Genomic DNA, 20284 nt, shown 5'->3' with positions numbered 1-20284 from the left:
TCCGTTTTGGTGCCGACGGAAACTCAAGAGAGGTACAGAGGAGTTACTTCAGTTGGCGGTGCTGTACACTGCCTTCATTTTTAATGGAAAAGCATACGTACAAGTCGATGGTATGGCCATGGGATCACCTTTTAGGCCCCACACTTTTGCTAATATTTTCATGTGCTCCCTGGAGGAGCAGTTGCTGGACGGACGGTGGCCTCTGGCTTGTCACCCTCTATATAGCAGATATGTTGACGACACATTCCTGTTATTTAGAGATAAAGATCGGGCAGACGAATTCCTCGAACTTGCCAATGAAATGTATCCAAATATCAAATTCACAATTGAATATGAAAAATGAATCTGCCTTAAAACCTTGATGTGTTGGTTTTTAGACTTGACGAACATTTTTAAATATACATGTTTTAGAAAGAGAAACGTTTACTGGTCTGGGTTCTAACTTTTATAGCCACTGCTTTTTTAATTTCAGTTAAATTCCCTGTTCTACTCTCTTCCACAGAGCGTTTACTTTAACATCCGGGCTGGGAATTACGTTTCATGAAGAAATTACGTTTCTCCATCAGTACTTTGTAAATAACTGTTTTCCATCAGAACTCTTTTACAAACAATTGCGAAAATTTCTAAATAATATCTTCCACCCAAAGAACTGCCAACGGTACCAAAACTACATCTGTACGCTAGTGTCCCCCTAATCTATGATAGCCATTTTTATCAAGAACTGAGATTTATTATAAGCAAATACCTACCGGCAGTCAACTTAAAATTGATCCCATGTAACCCAATGACCATCAAGTCCTTGTTTAAATATAAGAGAGTCTGCTTCCTTTGATGACCTCGAGAGTCATATATTTGTTTAATTGCCCCAGATGACCTGGGGAAGTACGTGGGCTCCACCCAGGAGGTTGTTAAAGGTAAGATTAGATTCCCATCGTGGCGTTAGGTATCGTACGGGTGTCAAACTATCAAACCCCGGAATTTTCCTGTATTAGAGATCATGGAAAAAAATGCAAATACATATAAATTACAAGGATTTCAAAATCATAGGCAAAGCTCCAAACGAACACCAATTGGCAATACTCGAATCTCTTTTTATCAAACAACTGGTTCCCCAATTAATACTCAGTCCACGTCAACCTCCCTTTGTACCTCTTGAGTTTCCGTCGGCCGGCACCAAAACGGACACCTACAGTCACTTCCCACAGCTTTTTGCCTTCAGCACTACTTGGTAATCACTGTTCCCTTCTCTTGTACCTAATTTGCATTTTGTTAAGAAATAACTTTTTATCATGTTTAATCTGAGTCTCATTTTAATTCTGTTATTCTTTTAATTTTTTAGCTTCGAAAATGGGACACATGGTCCTGAACGTCAGCAAAATAATACTAACATAACTATATTATATATATATATATATATATATATATATATATATATATATATATATATATATATATATATATATATATGGTATATATATAATTGTTATACATTATTATAGTCATTATTAACTCAGTTTTACTGCAAATGCTGCTATTATTAGCACTGCTGCTGCTTCGACTTTCATTATTATTATTATTATTATTATTATTATTATTATTATTATTATTATTATTCTGTTAAAAAGGATGGCAGAATCAAGCGAGTTGATTTTATATATGATTTTGGACAGAGTTTACAGGGACCCCGACACTCCATCCTTAAACATCCCAGAGCATGCCCTTCGAGCCCTGCTGGAAATCTGCACTAAGACGGCTTTTGCTGATCACCGCAACTATATGTTCACCCAGATCGACGGCGTGGCGATGGATCTCCCCTTGGGTCCTTTTCGCCAATTTCTATATGGGTACCGTCAGAAGAGAGGTCTTCCAGATTTCCAGGAAACCGAGGATGTACGTGCGTTACATCGATGACACCTTCGTCTGCGCCGACTCCCAGGATGAGATAGAGCAGCTGCGACGTGCATTCCACGACCACAGCTGCCTCACGTTCACGATTGAACATTGCCAAGATCGCCGCCTCCCCTTCCTTGACGTCCTTGTCGAACAGCGAGATTCCGAATTCAGCACGAGGGTGTACACGAAGCCGACGAACCTGGGAATGTGCATGAACGGTGAGAGTGAGTGCCCTGAGAGGTATAAGCGCTCCACCATCAGCGCCTTCGTCAGGAGGGCCCTCTCACACTGCTCCTCCTGGAATGACACACAGTGAGTTGGAGCGCGCCGCCCAGGTCCTCGTCGACAACGGACACACCAATCGTGCTGTTGACGAGTCAATAAGGAAAAGTATGGATGCCCTGGTACCACCAGGAACCCCGCCCCGACGTTGCAGAGCCATCAAGCTTTTCTACAAGGGGCACTTCCACCGGAGGTACAAGGAGGACGAACAAGCCCTCAAAAAGATCATCGAGGAAAACGTCAGCCCCGCCGACCCCAGACAGAAATATTAAAATAATTATATATTATAAAACGAAGAAGACGAGCAGCCTGGTGAATGAGAAAACAACCCTTCGGCGCCCCTGCAGGATCCCTTGAAAAAGACGAGTGTGGTCTACCGTTACACATGCCCCGTCCGAGGATGCCTCGGCAAATACGTCGGTATGACCTCCATGCGTTTTCTCCAAGCGAATCTCCTGCCACGCCCAGAAGGAGCCATATTCAACCACGCCAGGACCTGCCTCATAACAAACGGATAAAAAGAAATGATATTATCCCTAATATCATAATATAGATCAGACAACAGATCCCCGACGTCTGCGCCTCCTAGAAGCCCTTCATATAGGTAAGGAGAAACCAAACAAATTAAATATAACTCAAGAAACGTTTCTCCTTCCCACCGCCGCCCGGAGAGCAGCGAGTGACATCCCGACGATACCAGATAATCAGGAGCCCCCACAGGATGATACGATCCTCTACAGACGGAATTCCTGACGTTCATCCCCAGGCACACCACTGTGCGCTCGCACAAGAGAATCCCCGAGACCTTCGAGGCGAGATCCCAGGCTTCGCCCAGACCGGCCCGACCAATGAGGAATCAACTCTAGGTCCGTGCCGCTATAAATACCGTTCCGCAAACTTTCTTGCTACAGTCTCTTCAACCGACTCGTCCGAAGATGACCTACGAGAATGGTCGAAACGTCACGTAATACCAGCTATACCAGCACCAACACCAGCCCTTAATCCAAAGACGACCCTGGCCCGAACTGAACTACGCTTACGGAATAATACCGGCACTGACGACGACCCCTGCTTGACCTGGACCTGATATCCTGTTCCTAATAAAAGATTCCTTCAGCATTTACAATTTTTTGAAAATTCACCCATATGAATATTGGCCAGTTACTCAGAAACATCGCTGAGCCTGGGAAGCGAATTGTAAGGAAAATAGAAAAAAAAACAATATATAAAATCAACTCGCTTAATTCTGCCATCCTTTTTAACTTTTTTAGTATTTGCCTAAAAGAGGGTCTTCTACCAAAATATTATTATCATTATTATTATTATTACTATTATTATTATTATTATTATTTATTATTATATTATTTTTTTTTTGCTCTATCACAGTCCTCCAATTCAACTGGGTGGTATTTACAGTGTGGGGTTCCGGGTTGCATCCTGCCTCCTTAGGAGTCCATCACTTTTCTTACTATGTGCGCCGTTTCTAGGATCACACTCTTCTGCATGAGTCCTGGAGCTACTTTAGCCTCTAGTTTTTCTAGATTCCTTTTCAGGGATCTGGGATCGTGCCTAGTGCTCCTATGATTATGGGTACAATTTCACTGGCATATCCCATATCCTTCTTATTTCTATTTTCAGATCTTGATACTTATCCATTTTTTCCCTCTCTTTCTCTTCAACTCTGGTATTGCGACATCAATAGTGATACTTTCTTCTTGACTTTTGTCAATCAACGTCACGTCTGGTCTATTTTTGCACATATCACCCTATCTGTTCTGATTACCCATATAGTCCCAGGACGATTATTTGCCTTGAATCGTTTTCTATCACCTCCCATCAGGGTTGGTGCTCGTACCACCCCTTGATTACCTGACAAGGGTAACTGAAATGTTTCTTGCACAGGCTCCAGTAGGAGGGCCTTTTTGACCGACTGGAATCATGCCTATTTTTGTTACTGGTTCTGTTGCAAGGTGCTGGGGCATTCGCCTTGGGGGGGCTATGTGGTTTATGGTTTCATTTTTCGTATTGCACTTCCTACATATGGGCGAGAGATTATTTGCGTCTAATCGTTCTTTGAAACATATCTGGTTCTTAGGGCCTGATCTTGTTGCCGCTGTTATCATTCCTTCAGTTCCCTTCTTTAGCTCTCCCCCCCTCTGTAGCCATTGCCAATTGTCATCGCTGGCTAGTTCTTTAGTCTGTCTCATGTATTTGTCCGTGCATTGGTTTGTTGTGCCAGTCCTCTGTTCTGTCTGTCATTCTCCTGTCTCTGTATATTTCTGGGTCTTCGTCTACTTTTATTAGTCCTTCTTCCCATGCACTCTTTAGCCACTCGTCTTCACTGGTTTTCAGATATTGCCCCAGTGCTCGTTCTCGATATTGACGCAGTCCTCTACACTTAGTAGGTCCTCTCCCCCTCCTTCCTTTCGTGTTATGTATAGTCTGTCCGTATTTGTTCTTGGGTGTAGTGCTTTGTGTATTGTCATATGTTTCCTGGTTTTTCTGATCTATGCTGCGGAGTTTCTGCTTCGTCCATTCCACCAATATTCCTGCGCTGTTATCTGATTACTGGCACTGCCCACCAATGTGTTTATGGCTTTTATCATATTTCTGGCATTTTGAGTTTTGACTTGAGTATCGCCTTGAGTCTCTGCATATATTCTTTCCTGATCGTGTCCTTCATTGCTTGTGTTTTAATTGTTGTTGTTGTTGTTATTATTATTATTATTATTATTATTATTATTATTATTATTATTACTTAGAAGTCCACAGGGACCACTGGCATTAAATTGCGAGCATGCAAAGAATACCATGGTGTTCGTTTGAAAAGAAGTAACAGATGATAACAAATGCAGAAATAAGAGATCAGGATTGGAAAGAAAGTCAAAAGTTTGCAAAATATTTTCTTAGCACGGTGCTTGACAGAGTGTCTTATTATGTCAATATTACTTGTCACATACTGAATAGAACTTTATAGTTAATGTATATAATGTTTTAATCCTCTTCAGTAATCAATCACAGAGTAGTGGGAAATCAAGCAAGCTAAAGAAATGTCATGATTTTGTCAGTGTAATATATATATATATATAATATATATATATATATATATATATATATATATATATATATATATATATATATATATATTGTTCAGCTAGAACCAAGGAAAGAAATAGTCTTTTACTCAATTTTAAAGAATCTATACGAGTTGCCCCTTCGACTTTGGAGGAATCCATTCTCCTTTTTCTTTGAAAAGCTATCCTCTTCTCCATTGGTGCTTGGAATATCCCCTACAGGCATAGTGGGAGGAGTTATCCAGGAGAAAGCTTGAAAAGGCCTTGAATCTAGGAGAGAGGTCTCAGAAGACGACGAGACTTCGGCTAGGTCAGACCACTGGCCCCTTACCAGACGCCGCTGCCTACCCCACCTCCTGTTCCTGCTTTCCCATGCTTTGGGAAGCCCAAGTATATTTTTCAAGTCCATAGTGTCCAGACTTAGAGAAGAAGACATCCAGCATCCTCACTAAAGACAGACACTGTGCCCTGGCTGTGGTAGGACTTGGAATTCCTTCAAGCTTGCAATTTTGCTCCATTGCACAAATTTTCCTAAACACGTGGCCGGGCTGCTCCCCACAAATGTTTCGGGTTGGACTGAGAGAAGTTCACCTACCCTTGTGTTTCCTGGACCTCTGTAAATTTATGTAAATACAGTGCTTTTAAAACTAGAGTCTAGCTTTTATGTAAATTCCTCCCTCTTCAGAAACCTGGCCTTACGCCTAGGAAGTTTAGTTTTCAACCTCCTTTTTCTTGTTAAACAAACCCTCGTTCTCTAGTCAAGGCCTAAATTTTCAATGAAACTGTATTTTCTTTCGGGAGGAGACGAGGTGGAATTTTGAATAATGGCGACCCCAACCACGATTTCGTAATAAGCTAAGCTAAAAATCACGAAAAAAACGAATCTGAAGTCCTTAATATTTTTATGAGTAAACTAAAGCAAGGTTTCCAAATTCTCCACAACAGGAATCAGGTAAATTTTTTATTTTCTAATATGTGTATAGAACTAGTTATTCTAGTTAGGGATAAAAAAAATCTGACTGCCTTTATAGTGACAGGAAAGAGACCAAATGTAGGCTGATAAACCACAGATCGAGAGAGAAACTTTGATATTATGTGCCATTGCATGAAGAACAGAGGTTAGGGAGTAAGTTTCAAAATGAAGATATGGTGAATTGCTAGTTAATCGCGAATCCTGCGTTGTAAAGGTATTTTCGTGTTATTTTTTTTATGTGAAACAACGCGCGCTAGCTCTCTCTCTCTCTCTCACTGGCGAAAGTCGCAGGTTTAAACAGGAATTTTTAAATCCCCTGGCCACGTGGCTAAACCTATCCCTGCTCTATCTGTAACAAAGGATAGACGAGTCAATAAGTCAGAAAAGGAAAAACAAAGTGTTAGCGTAAAACATTCTTAACGTTAGGATAAGCAAAATTAAAGGTAAACGTTTTCTTTTCGTTATTCTGTGTGCAGAAAGTAATCAAATAAGGGCAAATACTTTTGCATTTTGAACAAGGGCCAGCCCGGCCTTGGAAGCATCTGTGATTCATTCTTCCGTATCATTTGTCTAGACGTGCCATGTGCGCCTTATTTCTCCGGGGTTTTAAGTTCGCAGACAGGAGGGTTTTAGGTTCACGAAAGCGAAGGAAAAGAACTGGGGTGGGGAAAAAGGCAGTGTATTTTATAGCGTAGAGAGGTTATCCTGGGTCTTATGAGCAAAGCTAGGTTAAAGGGATTTGCGTTGGTAGCAAAGAATGGAATATATTTTATCAACTTCCCTTCTCCATCCTCGAGACGATGTCTATTAAAAAAACAAACAAAAGGGAGATCCCATATCCATTTTTTTTTTTTATTATCAACTGTAGTTGCCCCGTTTTTCACGTGAGGATTCCGTGAATTCTGCATTTACGTTCTTTATTTCCCACGCTTTCACATGAGGTTCCATGAATTTGTTGAGCGGAATATTTTTTTTTTTTTTTTTTTTTTTTTACAAAAACCGTATTTGCGTGTGGTTCCGCATGTACGACATCTTTGTCATGTGTCACATTGAGTTTCCGTGAATTTCGTGACTAGATTTTTATTTTTTCCTTTTACCTTAGAAATCCGTACGGGTGTTGAATTTCTGCCTTTACGACATCCCTTTGCTACCTTTTCACATGAGGATTCCGTGAATTTTGTAACTGAAATTTTATTTTCCCTTTTGCCATACAAATCCATATTGGCGTCGAGTTTCCGCCTCTACGAAATCCTTTTGCTACCTTTTCACGTGAGGATTCCGTGAATTTCGTAACCAGGGTCTTTCGTTCTATTTTACGAAACTTATTACCAAATCCATTACTGATGTTGAGTTCTCTGCCGAACTGTAAATTACAGAGATTCTACGGCCGTAAGTTTTCCGCCGTGCTACGCACCAGTAGTAACTGTGTTTGCAGGGATTTACGGTCATCTTGCCAAATCTGCTGTCGTGAATTTCGAACTGATCATTCGAAATCCCCGCCATTTAACTTCACAAGTGTTGCCGTTAAATTGGGGCAAGACTGAAAGGATCTCGCGGGCGATTCATTGAACAGAAAGCTGTCCAATACACGACAGTTTATGACGCAATTCCTAAATGCATGGCGGGGAAGGAGCGCGTCTTATAGAAAAGAAGACGTCATGAATTTTCGTTAATAAATATAATTCGCTGATCACTAGTAAGAGATAAATTATCTATGTATAGATTTGGAGCCAAGGACTCCATAGCCATTAAAGAATTTGCAGATTACGACCTTCAGCCAGAACTTTAAGTCAATTCCTTGATCTTAAACAATAACGTAACAGTCATATTTCACATTCAAGAATAAAATAGATTTAGTAATATACGTAATGTCGAAATAATCGATGATTCCCGCCTGAATTACAAGGATTCTGTAGTTCACGCGGGAAAGCATAAGTTTCCTTTGAAGAAGGGCGAAGTGACGCGTCATTCCTGCCCAGAACCTGATCCGTGTAAGTACCGTAAAAAATTTGAAAAATGTGTCTCTCAATTCTCCGACTCCCAGCCATCGCCATGCTAGGTCGAATTCCGTCTTAACAGTAAGTTAACTTTATCCACGTATATATGTGCCATCCCTGCGATGAGGGACTCTATTTATGCAGCAAAAGAAAGCTGCCAGTGCAAGAAAGTTATTTGCTTGTGACATTGAGTCAATGGGTCTCGTATTGTGCAGATTTTTCGTCCAGTTGTGGACTTAGTGCTTTACAAGCACGTGACATCAAAGATCCTATGTGCTGCAACATACAAAGGCCATGAGAATTTTCAAGTATTTGTATTAAATTGGTAAAAGCAGTACGAAACTGCGTGTACTGTGGAATTCTGCTAGGAACTTTAGTTTCGGTGTTCTGTTAATGTATTTAAATGTTTATTTTTCGTAATAAAACTGTTATGTTGACCAAATTTTATTGTATCTCACCCTAAGAGTTTTAGAGTGCGCGCCTCCTCAAGGCCTTGTCATCTGCCCAGAACTTCCGGGCACGAATCATATAATAAAAGTCGAGAAAAGTCCCGACATCTGCTTCGAGCATTTCCGCATACCTCTGGCGACATTTGCTCATTTTGCAACTACTTTCCACCCTATTTCCATTTGCTACCTTTCCACGTGAGGATTCCGTGAATTGCGTGACCAGATTCTTTCGCTCTATTTTACGAAATTTATTACCAAATTCATTACCGGCGTCGAGTTCTTCGCCGAACTGTAAATTACAGAGATTCTATGGCGTGAGTTTTTCGCCGTGCTACGCACCAGTAGTAACTGTGTTTGCAGGTATTTACAATCATCTTGCGAAGTCTGCGTCGAGCATTTCCGCATAACTCTGGCGACATTTGCTGATTTTGCAACCACTTTCCACCCTATTTTTCTCAGGATAGTCTACTAGCGTTTTACGGCTGAGGAGATGGCCAGTAACGCAGCACTGGAGGAGGCTAAGGCCTTCACAGGAGCCGGACGAGCCCTGGGGCTGGAGAGCGCAAAGCTAATCAATTGGGTGAATGAAAAGCTGAAGGAAGCAGGCCAAGAGAGAGCAGCGAAAGAGAAGTGCAAGAAAGAAGAGAAGCGGCTGAAAGAGAATTTCAAGCTGCTGAAAGGGAGAAAGGAAGGGCACATGAACTGGCTATGGCAGTCCAGAGTGCCACCCTGGCACCCCCGAGTCCCACGCCTCCTGCGCCCTCTCACCTCCACAGCATGGGCGGCCTCATTAGGGCTTGGGACGATAATGAACCTGACACCTGGCTCGATCATGTCGAACAGGTGTTCGGGAACTTCAATCCAACCCTCTCAGGAAGTGGCCCTCCTCCTTGGCAAGCATCTCGCTGGCAAAGGGGGGACTGCATTTGAGGCCCTTTCCCTGAATGAGCGACACGATCTCGCCCTCGTGCGAAAGGCAATCCTTGGGGCTTACGAATTGACCCCAGACCTGTGGAGGCAAAAATGGAGGACTATGCCCAAGGAGGCTAACCAGACGTGGACAGAGTGGGCAGCCAAGAAGACACCGGCACTCCGTAGGTGGACGAAGGCCTCCAACGCAACACCTGTTGAGGAGGTCCTAGAACTCTTCCAGCTGGACGACTTTCTTGCCTACCCTACCCCTGATATTGCCACCCACTTGGTGGACAAGGCTCCTAAGACTCTTTTGGAGTGCTGTAAATGGGCAGATGCCTATGGCACCCACCATCCATTGCAGAGTTCTTTAAAAAAGAAAATACGTCCTGCTCTCCCCCTCACTCCTGGTGCCACCTCTCAGCCTACCCAGCGCCCCAATAAACCAGGTCACACCACCGAGCAGTGCGTCTCAAAGGTAGATCCTCCTCAGCACGCTTCTGCCACTCCTCCAATGAACTACCCAATATATAACAAAAACAACGGCCATTGGAACAGAAACAACAGGCCCAGGCCTGATTTTAGCAAAAGTTTCTGTGACACATGGTGTGCATGGGCACACTGCTGCCTGGGCGGTATGCCCCAAAAAAGCTCCTGTTTCTGCTATTGCTAAGGCCATGATGAATCTATCCACTTTAGGCCCCCCTGCTCTGGGCCCCATATTTGTCGCACCTCCAAGAGGTCACTATCCTGCCCACCAGGTCCGAGCTTTCGACGACACTGGTGCGCAAGTCTCCATCATCCGGGAGGATAAAATCCCTTACGGAGCTAAGGTTGATGGGCATCAGTTCAGGACGATAGAGAGCCTCAACCATGTCAAGATGTTCCTACCTACTGTCCGGTTGAGAGTCTCACGACCTCACCATTCGAAAATATATGTACCATGGCAGTAGCAAAATATATATACCAGGAGGTTATGATCTTCTAGAACAAGATTTTAAGTCTCCTCCTAACTTTATACCATATCAGGGCCACCGCCCTCACATAGCTCCAGACCCGTTCCACGGGCCTCCAAGGACTACCTCTGCACAGCCAGTTCCACTTGAAGGTGCCAGGCTCCATCTCTCATGGATGTTGAGCCACGTTCGAGTCCTTCCACTGAGTCAGGAACGGCCTTAGTGCCAGTGCCAAGGCCAGACTAGAGTCTTCCCCCTGGAGCTCTAAGTCCCGGTCGCTCCCCCTCTGCTGTCTTGGCCCAACTACCCATGCCGGCAGTCAAGGAAGAGCCAATTCCAATAGGAATCCTCCAGGACACCCATGACCTAGTGGACACTCCACCAATGGTGCGGCTTCGCAGGCCGCCCCAGAGTCGGTCCTCCTCACGGGTAAGCCCATCCCGAATTCCATTACCTCATCCAATCCCCCTCCGTCAGCAGCGAACCGGTCCCGGAGTAATGACTCTGCTGAATCCTATTTGGCCGATGGACTCAGGGAACCGAACCACGCAGCATTAGGCACAGGGACGAGTGCCAAGGCTCCAGTTGTCGCAGCAGCTGGAGCACATGCCCCTTCGGAATCTTCAAAGGGCTTGGATCCTCTAAGGGCCCCCATGGCATCATCAAACCGGCCTCGGAGAGGTCGAAGGAAGAAGGGAAAAGGGCGTCGAGGTTTTCCAAAACCTTATGAGAGCCAATAGCCTCTCTGCACTAGTACCTGGCACAGTGCCACCCTTTTAAAGAGAGTTCTGACTCTCTCCATCCAGAAGAGAGTGCCAGACTCTGCTACTTCTACTTCTTTCTGACCCTTTGGTAACTTTCTTCTTTTCCTTTTGTATTGTCTGTATCTTATCTTCCTTGGTTTTCTTTCTTCATATTTACTTCCTTGAGGCATTTTTTTTGTATATTGTATGCTGTGCTTAGGCAGAGACAAACTGCCAGCTACCCTGGTCTTGCATCAATTAGTACTTCTTTACAAACTACGGTCGTAAAAGTGCCACAATTGCCAGTGCCCTATTCTAGGCACTTCGAATTCCATTTAACTTGGGAAAATTTTAGCCAGCAAACGTTGCTATAGCTTAGAGATCATTTCGAAGCCTGGCTCGTTTATACATTAGTTGGTTAGCTGTTCTGATTTAGTGTTATTCCCTAGTCTTTATATTTTGAGATTGACGTTGTTTTGATCAAATTTACATTTCGTTTTCTTGTCTGTGTGTGTTATCTTATTTAATCCATTCGAAGAATTACTCCATTGATTTTCCCCTTGTTAGCGCACTAATGTTAGTGCTGCTATAATAATACCGTTAGGTGTCGTCTTTTTATGAGACAAAGTAACTTCACGAAACCGTAGGGCCATTAACACACCTGAATGTGTCATATCGATCTATCAGGGTAAACAGATAGGATGTGTTGCCTTGAAGAACTGAGTTAGTAGTATTATGTAGGATGTAACTTTACCTGTAGGTCTAATTATATATATATATATATATATATATATATATATATATATATATATATATATATATATATATATATATATATACCTATATATATATATATCCATTATTGTTGTTCATTGTTATTCTCAGTGTGGCGTTATATTTTAAGTGTATGCTTATTTGGTTAGTCTTTAGTCAAGTCACCCTTCATTTTGCTTAATTCTCTGCCTGTCGAGCAAGACTTCATGAATATTATAATTGGCAGATTTTGAATATTGCTTATAAGTCCACTCAAGGGAGAATGGAAGGCTCAGTAATCTATATTGCAATTGGTCCTTGGTTCTAGCTTGTCTTGTCCATTCCAACCCGTCCAGGGTTGAAATGTCCTCTAGAATGGGGAGGTGTTCAAGATTTCAGCTAGAACCAAGGAAAGAAATAGTCTTTTACCCAATTTTAAAGAATCTATACGAGTTGCCCCTTCGACTTTGGAGGAATCCATTCTCCTTTTTCTTTTGAATAGCTATCCTCTTCTCCCATTGGTGCTTGGAATATCCCCTACAGGCATAGTGAGAGGAGCTATCCAGGAGAAAGCTTGAAAAGGCCTTGAATCTAGGAGAGAGGTCTCAGAAGACAATGAGACCTCGGCTAGGTCAGACCACTGGCCCCTTACCAGACATTGCTGCCCACCCCACCTCCTGTTCCTGCTTTCCCATGCTTTGGGAAGCCCAAGTATATTTTTTAAAGTCCATAGTGTCCAGACTTAGAGAAGAAGACATCCAGCATCCTCACTAAGACAAACACTGTGCCCTGGCTGTGGTAGGACTTGGAATTCCTTCAAGCTTGCAATTTTGCTCCGTTGCGCAGATTTTCCTAAACACGTGGCCGGGCTGCTCCCCCACCTGTTTGGGTGGACTGAGAGAAGTTCACCTACCCTTGTGTTTCCTTGACCTCTGTAAATTTATGTAAATACAGTGCTTTTAAAACTAGAGTCCAGCTTTTATGTAAATTCCTCCCTCTTCAGTAACCCTGGCCTTATGCCTGGGATGTTTAATTTTCAACCTTTTTTTTTCTTGTTCAAACCCCTCGTCCTCTAGTGAAGGCCTAAATTTTCAATGTAACTGTATTTTCTGGGAGGAGACGAGGTGGAATTTTGAATAATAGATATATATAATATATAATTATAATATATATATATATTATAATATACATATATATATATATATATGTATAATATGTATATATATATATATATATATATATGTATATATATATATATATATATATATTATATATATATATGTTTGTGTGTGTGTGTGTCTGTGTGTGAGTAATGTGAGTGTATGTTCGGTAGGCTTCTCTTTACTTTCTTTTACCCAATATTTACTTCTTCTCAATTAAATCAAGGTGTACGCCATTATTTAAGTTATTTTCATATTCTCTGTCCATGAACTTTCTCCTGAGGCCAACGATAAACGCAGTTTCAACCATATGGAAGGAAAATAATATTAGTCTCACCACTCTGAGTTGTGGGAAAGTTACCAAATTATATGGAACTTAGGAAGAAAAATAAATCTTTAATCATTGGTGTTGTGAATGGTCATAGATATGACAAAGGAAAAATAAATATTAATATAAAGTGGATCTATTTAATGAAAATGGACTAGGTATCATAACTCATAGTGAGGCAAAAGCACATAAAAAGGGCTGTGTGTGCAGGGATGGGAAGCTCGTGGAATGGCTGTTTCTGAAAGAGCTGAGGACACAATAGGCGAATTTTGCCCTTTGGCGTGTTTGAGAATTTGCAACACAAATGGGTCAGTGTTGCTTTCTCCAGGTATTGTTAGAAATATCTTTTTAATTCTTTCTAATGTTGACGTAGCAAATCCTGTCTGAGAATCTTTCACGAGCCCTATTGCAACTAGGGAGTCCTGCCATCCCATCTGCTATCTTCCATGCAGTTCCTCCCTTGAATGTCAGCAGACTCACTATCTTTAGGTGCAGGTTTGAACTTTTAGCCGAGAGATGAATAAGTCCTACTTTCATTTTTAACAGGTAAGTATTATCTTTTGCAATAATTGCTCTTTACTCTGCAAGGGTATTGTGTAGAATTAGTTAATAATCAGCCATATTGTTCAGCTGACTTAAGAAATTAAAAGAGCTTCAGGACTTTGAGAATAGAATGGCACAATGACGGGCAGTCTTTTCCTCAAAGTTCTCTCTCTCTCTCTCTCTCTCTCTCTCTCTCTCTCTCTCTCTCTCTCTCTCTCTCTCTCCATTCCAGCCTTTACATACAAAATGTTTCTTAACTTACGAAAGGGGAAAAATTATCATTCCTTAAACATATAACAAAAAATTTATTTGTAAAGTTTCTTACATATGTTCGTGAAGTAAACAAAAAAACAAGAATATACGTCTCGTCGTATCCTCATTGAGGTGAAACCTGTTATTACTAGTCTTTCACAAACGAAGGAAGAATACTACAACTGTGTTGTGGTTCGTGACACGACTTGGGGGTTGATATGTTTACATCTCTGCAGTGAATTACTGCCATTACATAAATGCAAATGCAATGTTAATCATGAACGCCCTAGTCGAAGCTCTCATGGCTCATATATATAGTTCAGGTTTTTATATAAAAAAGGAGGTGCTATTTACAATAAACTGATATCCAAGCAACGAAAGAGAATACTCTCTCTCTCTCTCTCATTGGTCGACGCTTGGATGCTAAATTTATCAGTCATTTTCAGACTTGTATTAAGCGACAGGGATATGCCTCTAGTTTGGGCATATCATCTGACTAATCAAAATGACCATATCTTAATTGTCTGAGCTTGTTAAAGCTAATCGGTCTCGGGCAGTCAGTCGTCCCCTTGATCTTGTAGCTGTTTGTCCAGTTGCCGGACTAGTTCTCTGTCTTGTCGCTGCTTCTGCAGCCGTTCTCGGCCTCGTTGATTCCTGTGGCTCGGAACGCTGTCTTGTAAATGGCTGTGGTTCTTGGATTTGCACTGATTCTCTTGTTATCTGGGGCTGGGATGTTACTCTAGGCAATTCTGGCACAGCAAATGCTTCTGCTGGACTGGACTGAGAACCGTGTCGAGTTGAAGGGACTAATTTAGGACTCTGTCCCAATGCAGAGAGCTGGTCTGCCATTTTCTCAGTATCAGTTTCATCGTTGGCCTGTTTGCTCGCTTCAGGCTGAGCTACATTTTGGTCTTCTGTGGGCAGATAACTTTGGTCTCCTGTTGGCAGATAAGTTGGAGCTTGGGTCTCCTCGGGTACTGGCAATTCTTCCTGCTCGTTTATGAAGTTTTCTTCTGGCACTACTGGGGCTCCTGTAGATACAATATTTTCGGTCTCTCTCACGTTCTCAAGCAGAGTGGCAACATCTTCTGGCATTACCTTCTCCATTTCTTTATCAGCCTCCATGATTTTATCATCATTCACGAACGGGGCATCACTTGTTTTAGCAACTTCCTCGAGTAGCACTTCTTCATTTTTGACAACTGGTGATGGGAGCTTGGATGGTTCATGTAACAGTACATTTGGCTGCTGTGCCTCCTGAGAAGATACAATTTCAGCTGGCTCGTTTACCACAGGCCTCGACCGGGACCTCGTTCTTCCTCTTCCTGATGATGCTCTTTCCCTAGATGCTGCTTGTGTGCTTTGTGCGTTATCTACAGCGTTCTCCTGTGTAAACCGAGTCCTGCCTCTTGCACTTCCTTGGCTTTGCTGAGTGTTTGTATCTGTTCTTCTCTGAGAATTGGACGCTGTAGCCCCCTGAGTGTTACGAGTTCTGCCACGAGTTGCTTGAGATCGTGTTGTTGGTGGAGCGACTGTTGTGCCTACAGAAATTTCCTGAGGTTCTTCGGGTTCGGTTACTGTCACTGGCTGTTCCTGATTCTTGGGTTGTGGGCTTTTGTTATTTTCCCTCGGTCTTATTAGTTTAATTTTACGGATAGGCGAGCCATTTCCAATAACCTTTGGCCCTGCGGGTTTGGCAAGTGATGCAGCAGGCCCATCAGCTTTTAAGAGAGGGGAGGTCTCTTCTTTCAGAGTTTGTTGATTAAGAACGGAATCTGAAACTACCTGATCTAGATCCTGCTCTGCTTGGGGAAGTGCATCACTGCCCTCAGGTTCTCTTTTACCTGGTTGGAAGGGCTTAAGTTTAGGTCTAAGTAGTTTTGGTCCAGCCCCTGGAATTCTCTACTTCTAGTAGCTGTGGCTTGCTCTGGTTCTTCAGTGATGGCTGGGATAGGCCTAGAATTGTCTCTGTTTGCACCAGAGCGAATCAGAGGTCCTGATCTAATTAATTTGTTGGTTCTTGTTTCCTCTTTTGGCTGAGACTGACTTGGCTCCTCTTCTGGGGGAGGCTGACCAGAGGGATTTGATGGGGTCAGTTTTCTTTGCTGTAAGGATCTGTTCAGAAATGATGGTCTGTTTGGCTGTACCTGTTCCTGTTCTGTTTCTTGTTCAGTGACCTCAGGATCTTCGGGTTCCGGTCTATTGAGTGGCCTTGGATTTGTGGGACGGAAGGAAGACCCTGGTCTCGGTCTCTCCAGGGCCTTAGGCGTACTAATAGTGTTTGGTCTTGCCTCCACCGTCTCTTGGGCATCTAGTGCTGCTTTATCTTGACCCTCTGAAGCAGGAGTTAGGCCCACTGGTCTAGAGAATTTAACGAGTTTCGAAGGACGATTAGGAGTCTGTGGTCTGTTGAAAGCATTGGATTCTTCTTCTTCCTTTTGAGAATTCTGCAGAGGTGAAGGTCTGTCTGAATTAGTAGTTTCCTGCGCATCAAACCGATGTCCTAAGTTATTGTCATCTGTGTCCCTGCTATTCAAGACTTCCTCCTCGCGATTCTCTGACCTAGGGGTATCCCTGAATGAACTTGATGGCTTTCTGGCTGGTTTTGGACGACTGATAGGAGAAGTAGGTCGTCTGTTGTCGTTGCTAGATTGCGGTTTGCTGAAAGTCGTAGGCGCTGGGGCTGGGGCTGGGGCTGGGGCTGCCGCTTGAGAGGCCTGCGGAACGGCGGAAGCAGTTTGTCTGTTTCTGCCCAGCCCCTCCTGGAAGGGTGCTGAAACGATGGGTGATTGGGAAGCTCTGTGGCTGTGGGGGTCCCTGACCCCTGATGGACGAAATTCGAGGGGTTTCCCTGAAGCAGCAGAGGTTATATAATGCGCAGCAAAGCCCTGGGCGCTCTTCAACTGCGCTCACGTCCCCTGAGTTGATACGGGGAAGGCAGTCATGCTGTAAACAGAACAAAAAAATATGATAGTTATTCATGCTATTATTCTTTTTGGTTCCTCGTCCTGTTGTTTACTCTTTGTATATCTATTGACTGAGTATTAGTTTGTCTTGAAATATGAATAAAAAACAAATTTTAAAAAACATTTTAATGCATAAGGAATCTATCATGGCTAGACCTCAGAGCAAATAATAATAATAATAATAATAATAATAATAATAATAATAATAATATAATAAGAATAATAATAAAACGTGAATTTTTTACGCTAGAATCTCACACAAAAACACTTTTTAGATTATTAGCAAAAAGAAACGACTAAGGAATCTATGGCGTCCAGACCTACATAACAAAATAGATATATAAATATGTATGCAAATAAATAAATAAATAAATAAATAAATAAATAAATAAACTAACAATTGGATTTGCATATGAATTGAAAAATAAAGAAAGTAAGAAAGACATCAACAGATATATATAAATAAATTAGCTGTGACTTACGATGCAAGAATCAGCGAATTCCTCACAGCAGGTGTGGTGTGTTTCGCAGCAATAAGACCACAGGTCCTGAGGCACGGCGGAGCAGGTACTCTGACACACGCCCAAATCCAGGTCCGCAGAGACACCCCGCACCACACCACCAGCCCCCCACGAGGAGGAGCACCCGCCCATATCGTCCACGTCGGGGTCGTCCTTTCCTTCTGGAACGAGATCGAAAGAATTTTAAATTTTTTGAAAGTCTAAAAGAAGGAAAAATAATAATAATAATAAAACCATATCCTCATGTTGTGGGAAACAGTTTTTTCCTAAGTTAAAAAAAAGGGGGGACAGAGGGATGGGGGAAAACAAATCTTCAGTTTACGACAAGGCCTTCTACAAGTACTTGCCTTCGTATAGGGTAGATTTTTTTTTCTAGGGAAAGACTTTTTTGTCTACAAGAAGAAAAGAGAAATATAAACCTGTCCTTCTATTACAAGGTCTTCTAGAGCCACTTGACTATGTATAAAGAAGATTTATTTGCTTGGGAAAGTCTTGTTTTTTTATGCAAACTCCTTTGCAAACACATTCTTCGTCAGAAAACTGATAGAATGTACTTTTGTTACAGCAATAAATCAAATTACTTTTCTTATGCACAGCATATTCCTTATGAGATTGTTGGGAATGACGTAAGTTTAATTAATCTTTTATATGACAATATGTTTGTGGGTTGGCTAAAATATCACAGATTTATCCTGTTGTTCTTTTACTTTTATTTCTGCAGCCATTTTTCTTTTATTCTATGCTATTTTATTTTCACCTTTTAAAAATTTTCTTAGCCCTCTTATATATCCTTTTGAGGGTGGAGAATTTGATGAATTATTTTGGTTATAACTCTTGTTCTCTTTTGTACTTATTGCTTTTATTTTATAATCATTTCAACAATTTCTCAATACCCTTACTTTGGTTTTCTAAACCGAAAATGAGAGTCATTACTCACTTCATTGAGAATGATAGCTCCATCTTTACTACACAGGTAAAATATTAAAAGTCCTCTCGATTCTTTTCTAATTAACAGGTAAAGGTTTAAGAAAGACCCAGGAGTTCTTAACACTTGCTTAATCATACATTGAATGAGATCATGAATATCAAGATCTCGGTCACATGTGGTGCCTGCAACGTCAATGATAACATAATGGTTCTCTGCGTCATTGCATAATATGGTGATGTTGGTGATAAAAGTGAAATGTATTATTATTATTATTATTATTATTATTATTATTCAGGAGATGAAACTTATTCATAAGGAACAAGCCCACCACAGGGACCATTGACTTGAAATTCAAGCTTCCAAAGAATATGATGGAGTTCATTAGAAAGAAGTAAAAAGTGATGGAAGTTGCTATGTAAGATAGCCAGTTGATAATGAAAGGTACATTGTGTTGATAATGATATATGTAAGGAAAGATTTGCAATGACAGGAGAAAAAGAAAATCAGAAATTTGATAGCAGAAAGGAATAGGATACTCATAAAATGAATGTCTTGCCTATAGTTTGACAAATGTGTAAATCTTAATCTTAGCTTGTCGTTAATTATTCCTTTACCTCTCTCAAGGAAAGGCTCAGATTGTGCCAGATAGCTTGCAAAATGCTTATTAAATTCCATCTCCTTAAAAGACCACCGACCAGAACGTGTAATAAAATAAAAAACGCAAAATTTTTCCAAAAAATTGCGTGTCAAGGATAGCTTGTGAGAGACTGGTCAGTTCAGGGAATTATTTCTTCACTCTTTTTCATCTCTAGACTTGGGTTTCTACCGATTTTTTCTGTCTGGTTTCTATGACCTCCAATGGGCCTAACCATTTTTTTTTGCTATGTCTTGGCCACATTCTCTAATTCTTCAAGCCTCCTATTGATAGGAACACTTTCTCCCTATTTAGGGCAAAATTATGCCATGAACTTATATACTCTGTAATCACTGAGATATAACAACAATATATATACCTTCATAAATTCATCCCTGCAAGAAAATTTTTGAAAATGATTTTAATTGATAGAATAACTTTATTTTAATCTGTACTTCAAGTATAGATTTTAATGAGATACAAATTATATCAGCATTATTTTATTATCTTTCCATCTGTCTTCCTCATGACGTCTTCATGAAGTCTTCAATATTACTTTGATAAATCAAAAGTCAAATTGACTCAAATACCATTTAAATTTCTGAACTACAATTGGTATGACATGATGCATGGCCATGCACATTTACTTAAAAGCACGATGAATTCCAGAGGAAGTTCTCTCCCCCAAAAGAACTATGAATTTCCTTCGCAATTCGTCGTGCTTTTAAGTAAATTCATTTGAGGTTTTCTACAATGATTCATCTCTGCTCCGTAACGAAGTAATCCGGCGAATTCATCATTTGCCTGCGCTTCCCAGCAGGAAACAGGAAACAGGAACTCATTTGAAACAGTAATTGCAGTGTCAGGTACGAAACAAAAGCACAAAATCACCGTACGAGGAGCTGACAGACGAAATGAAG

At 41.5% G+C, this 20284-nt stretch overlaps 1 protein-coding gene across 1 annotated transcript in view; it reads right to left on the bottom strand.

Annotated features, from left to right (window-relative positions):
- Positions 1 to 14831: 14831 nt before the first annotated feature.
- Positions 14832 to 20284, bottom strand: part of LOC135218606 (uncharacterized) — a 23432-nt gene continuing 17979 nt past the window's right edge. Inside the window, exons 2-3 of the mRNA XM_064255035.1 lie at positions 16222 to 17032; positions 14832 to 16159 (exon numbers count right to left, since the gene is read on the bottom strand). Of these exons, the coding sequence (XP_064111105.1) occupies positions 14832 to 16159; positions 16222 to 17032 (2139 nt within the window). The remainder of the gene's footprint in view (positions 16160 to 16221; positions 17033 to 20284) is intronic.

The sequence above is a fragment of the Macrobrachium nipponense genome, chromosome 9, assembly GCF_015104395.2.
Source record: "Macrobrachium nipponense isolate FS-2020 chromosome 9, ASM1510439v2, whole genome shotgun sequence".
Lineage (NCBI taxonomy): Eukaryota > Metazoa > Arthropoda > Malacostraca > Decapoda > Palaemonidae > Macrobrachium > Macrobrachium nipponense.
This window is presented reverse-complemented; position numbering and strand designations above follow the sequence as displayed.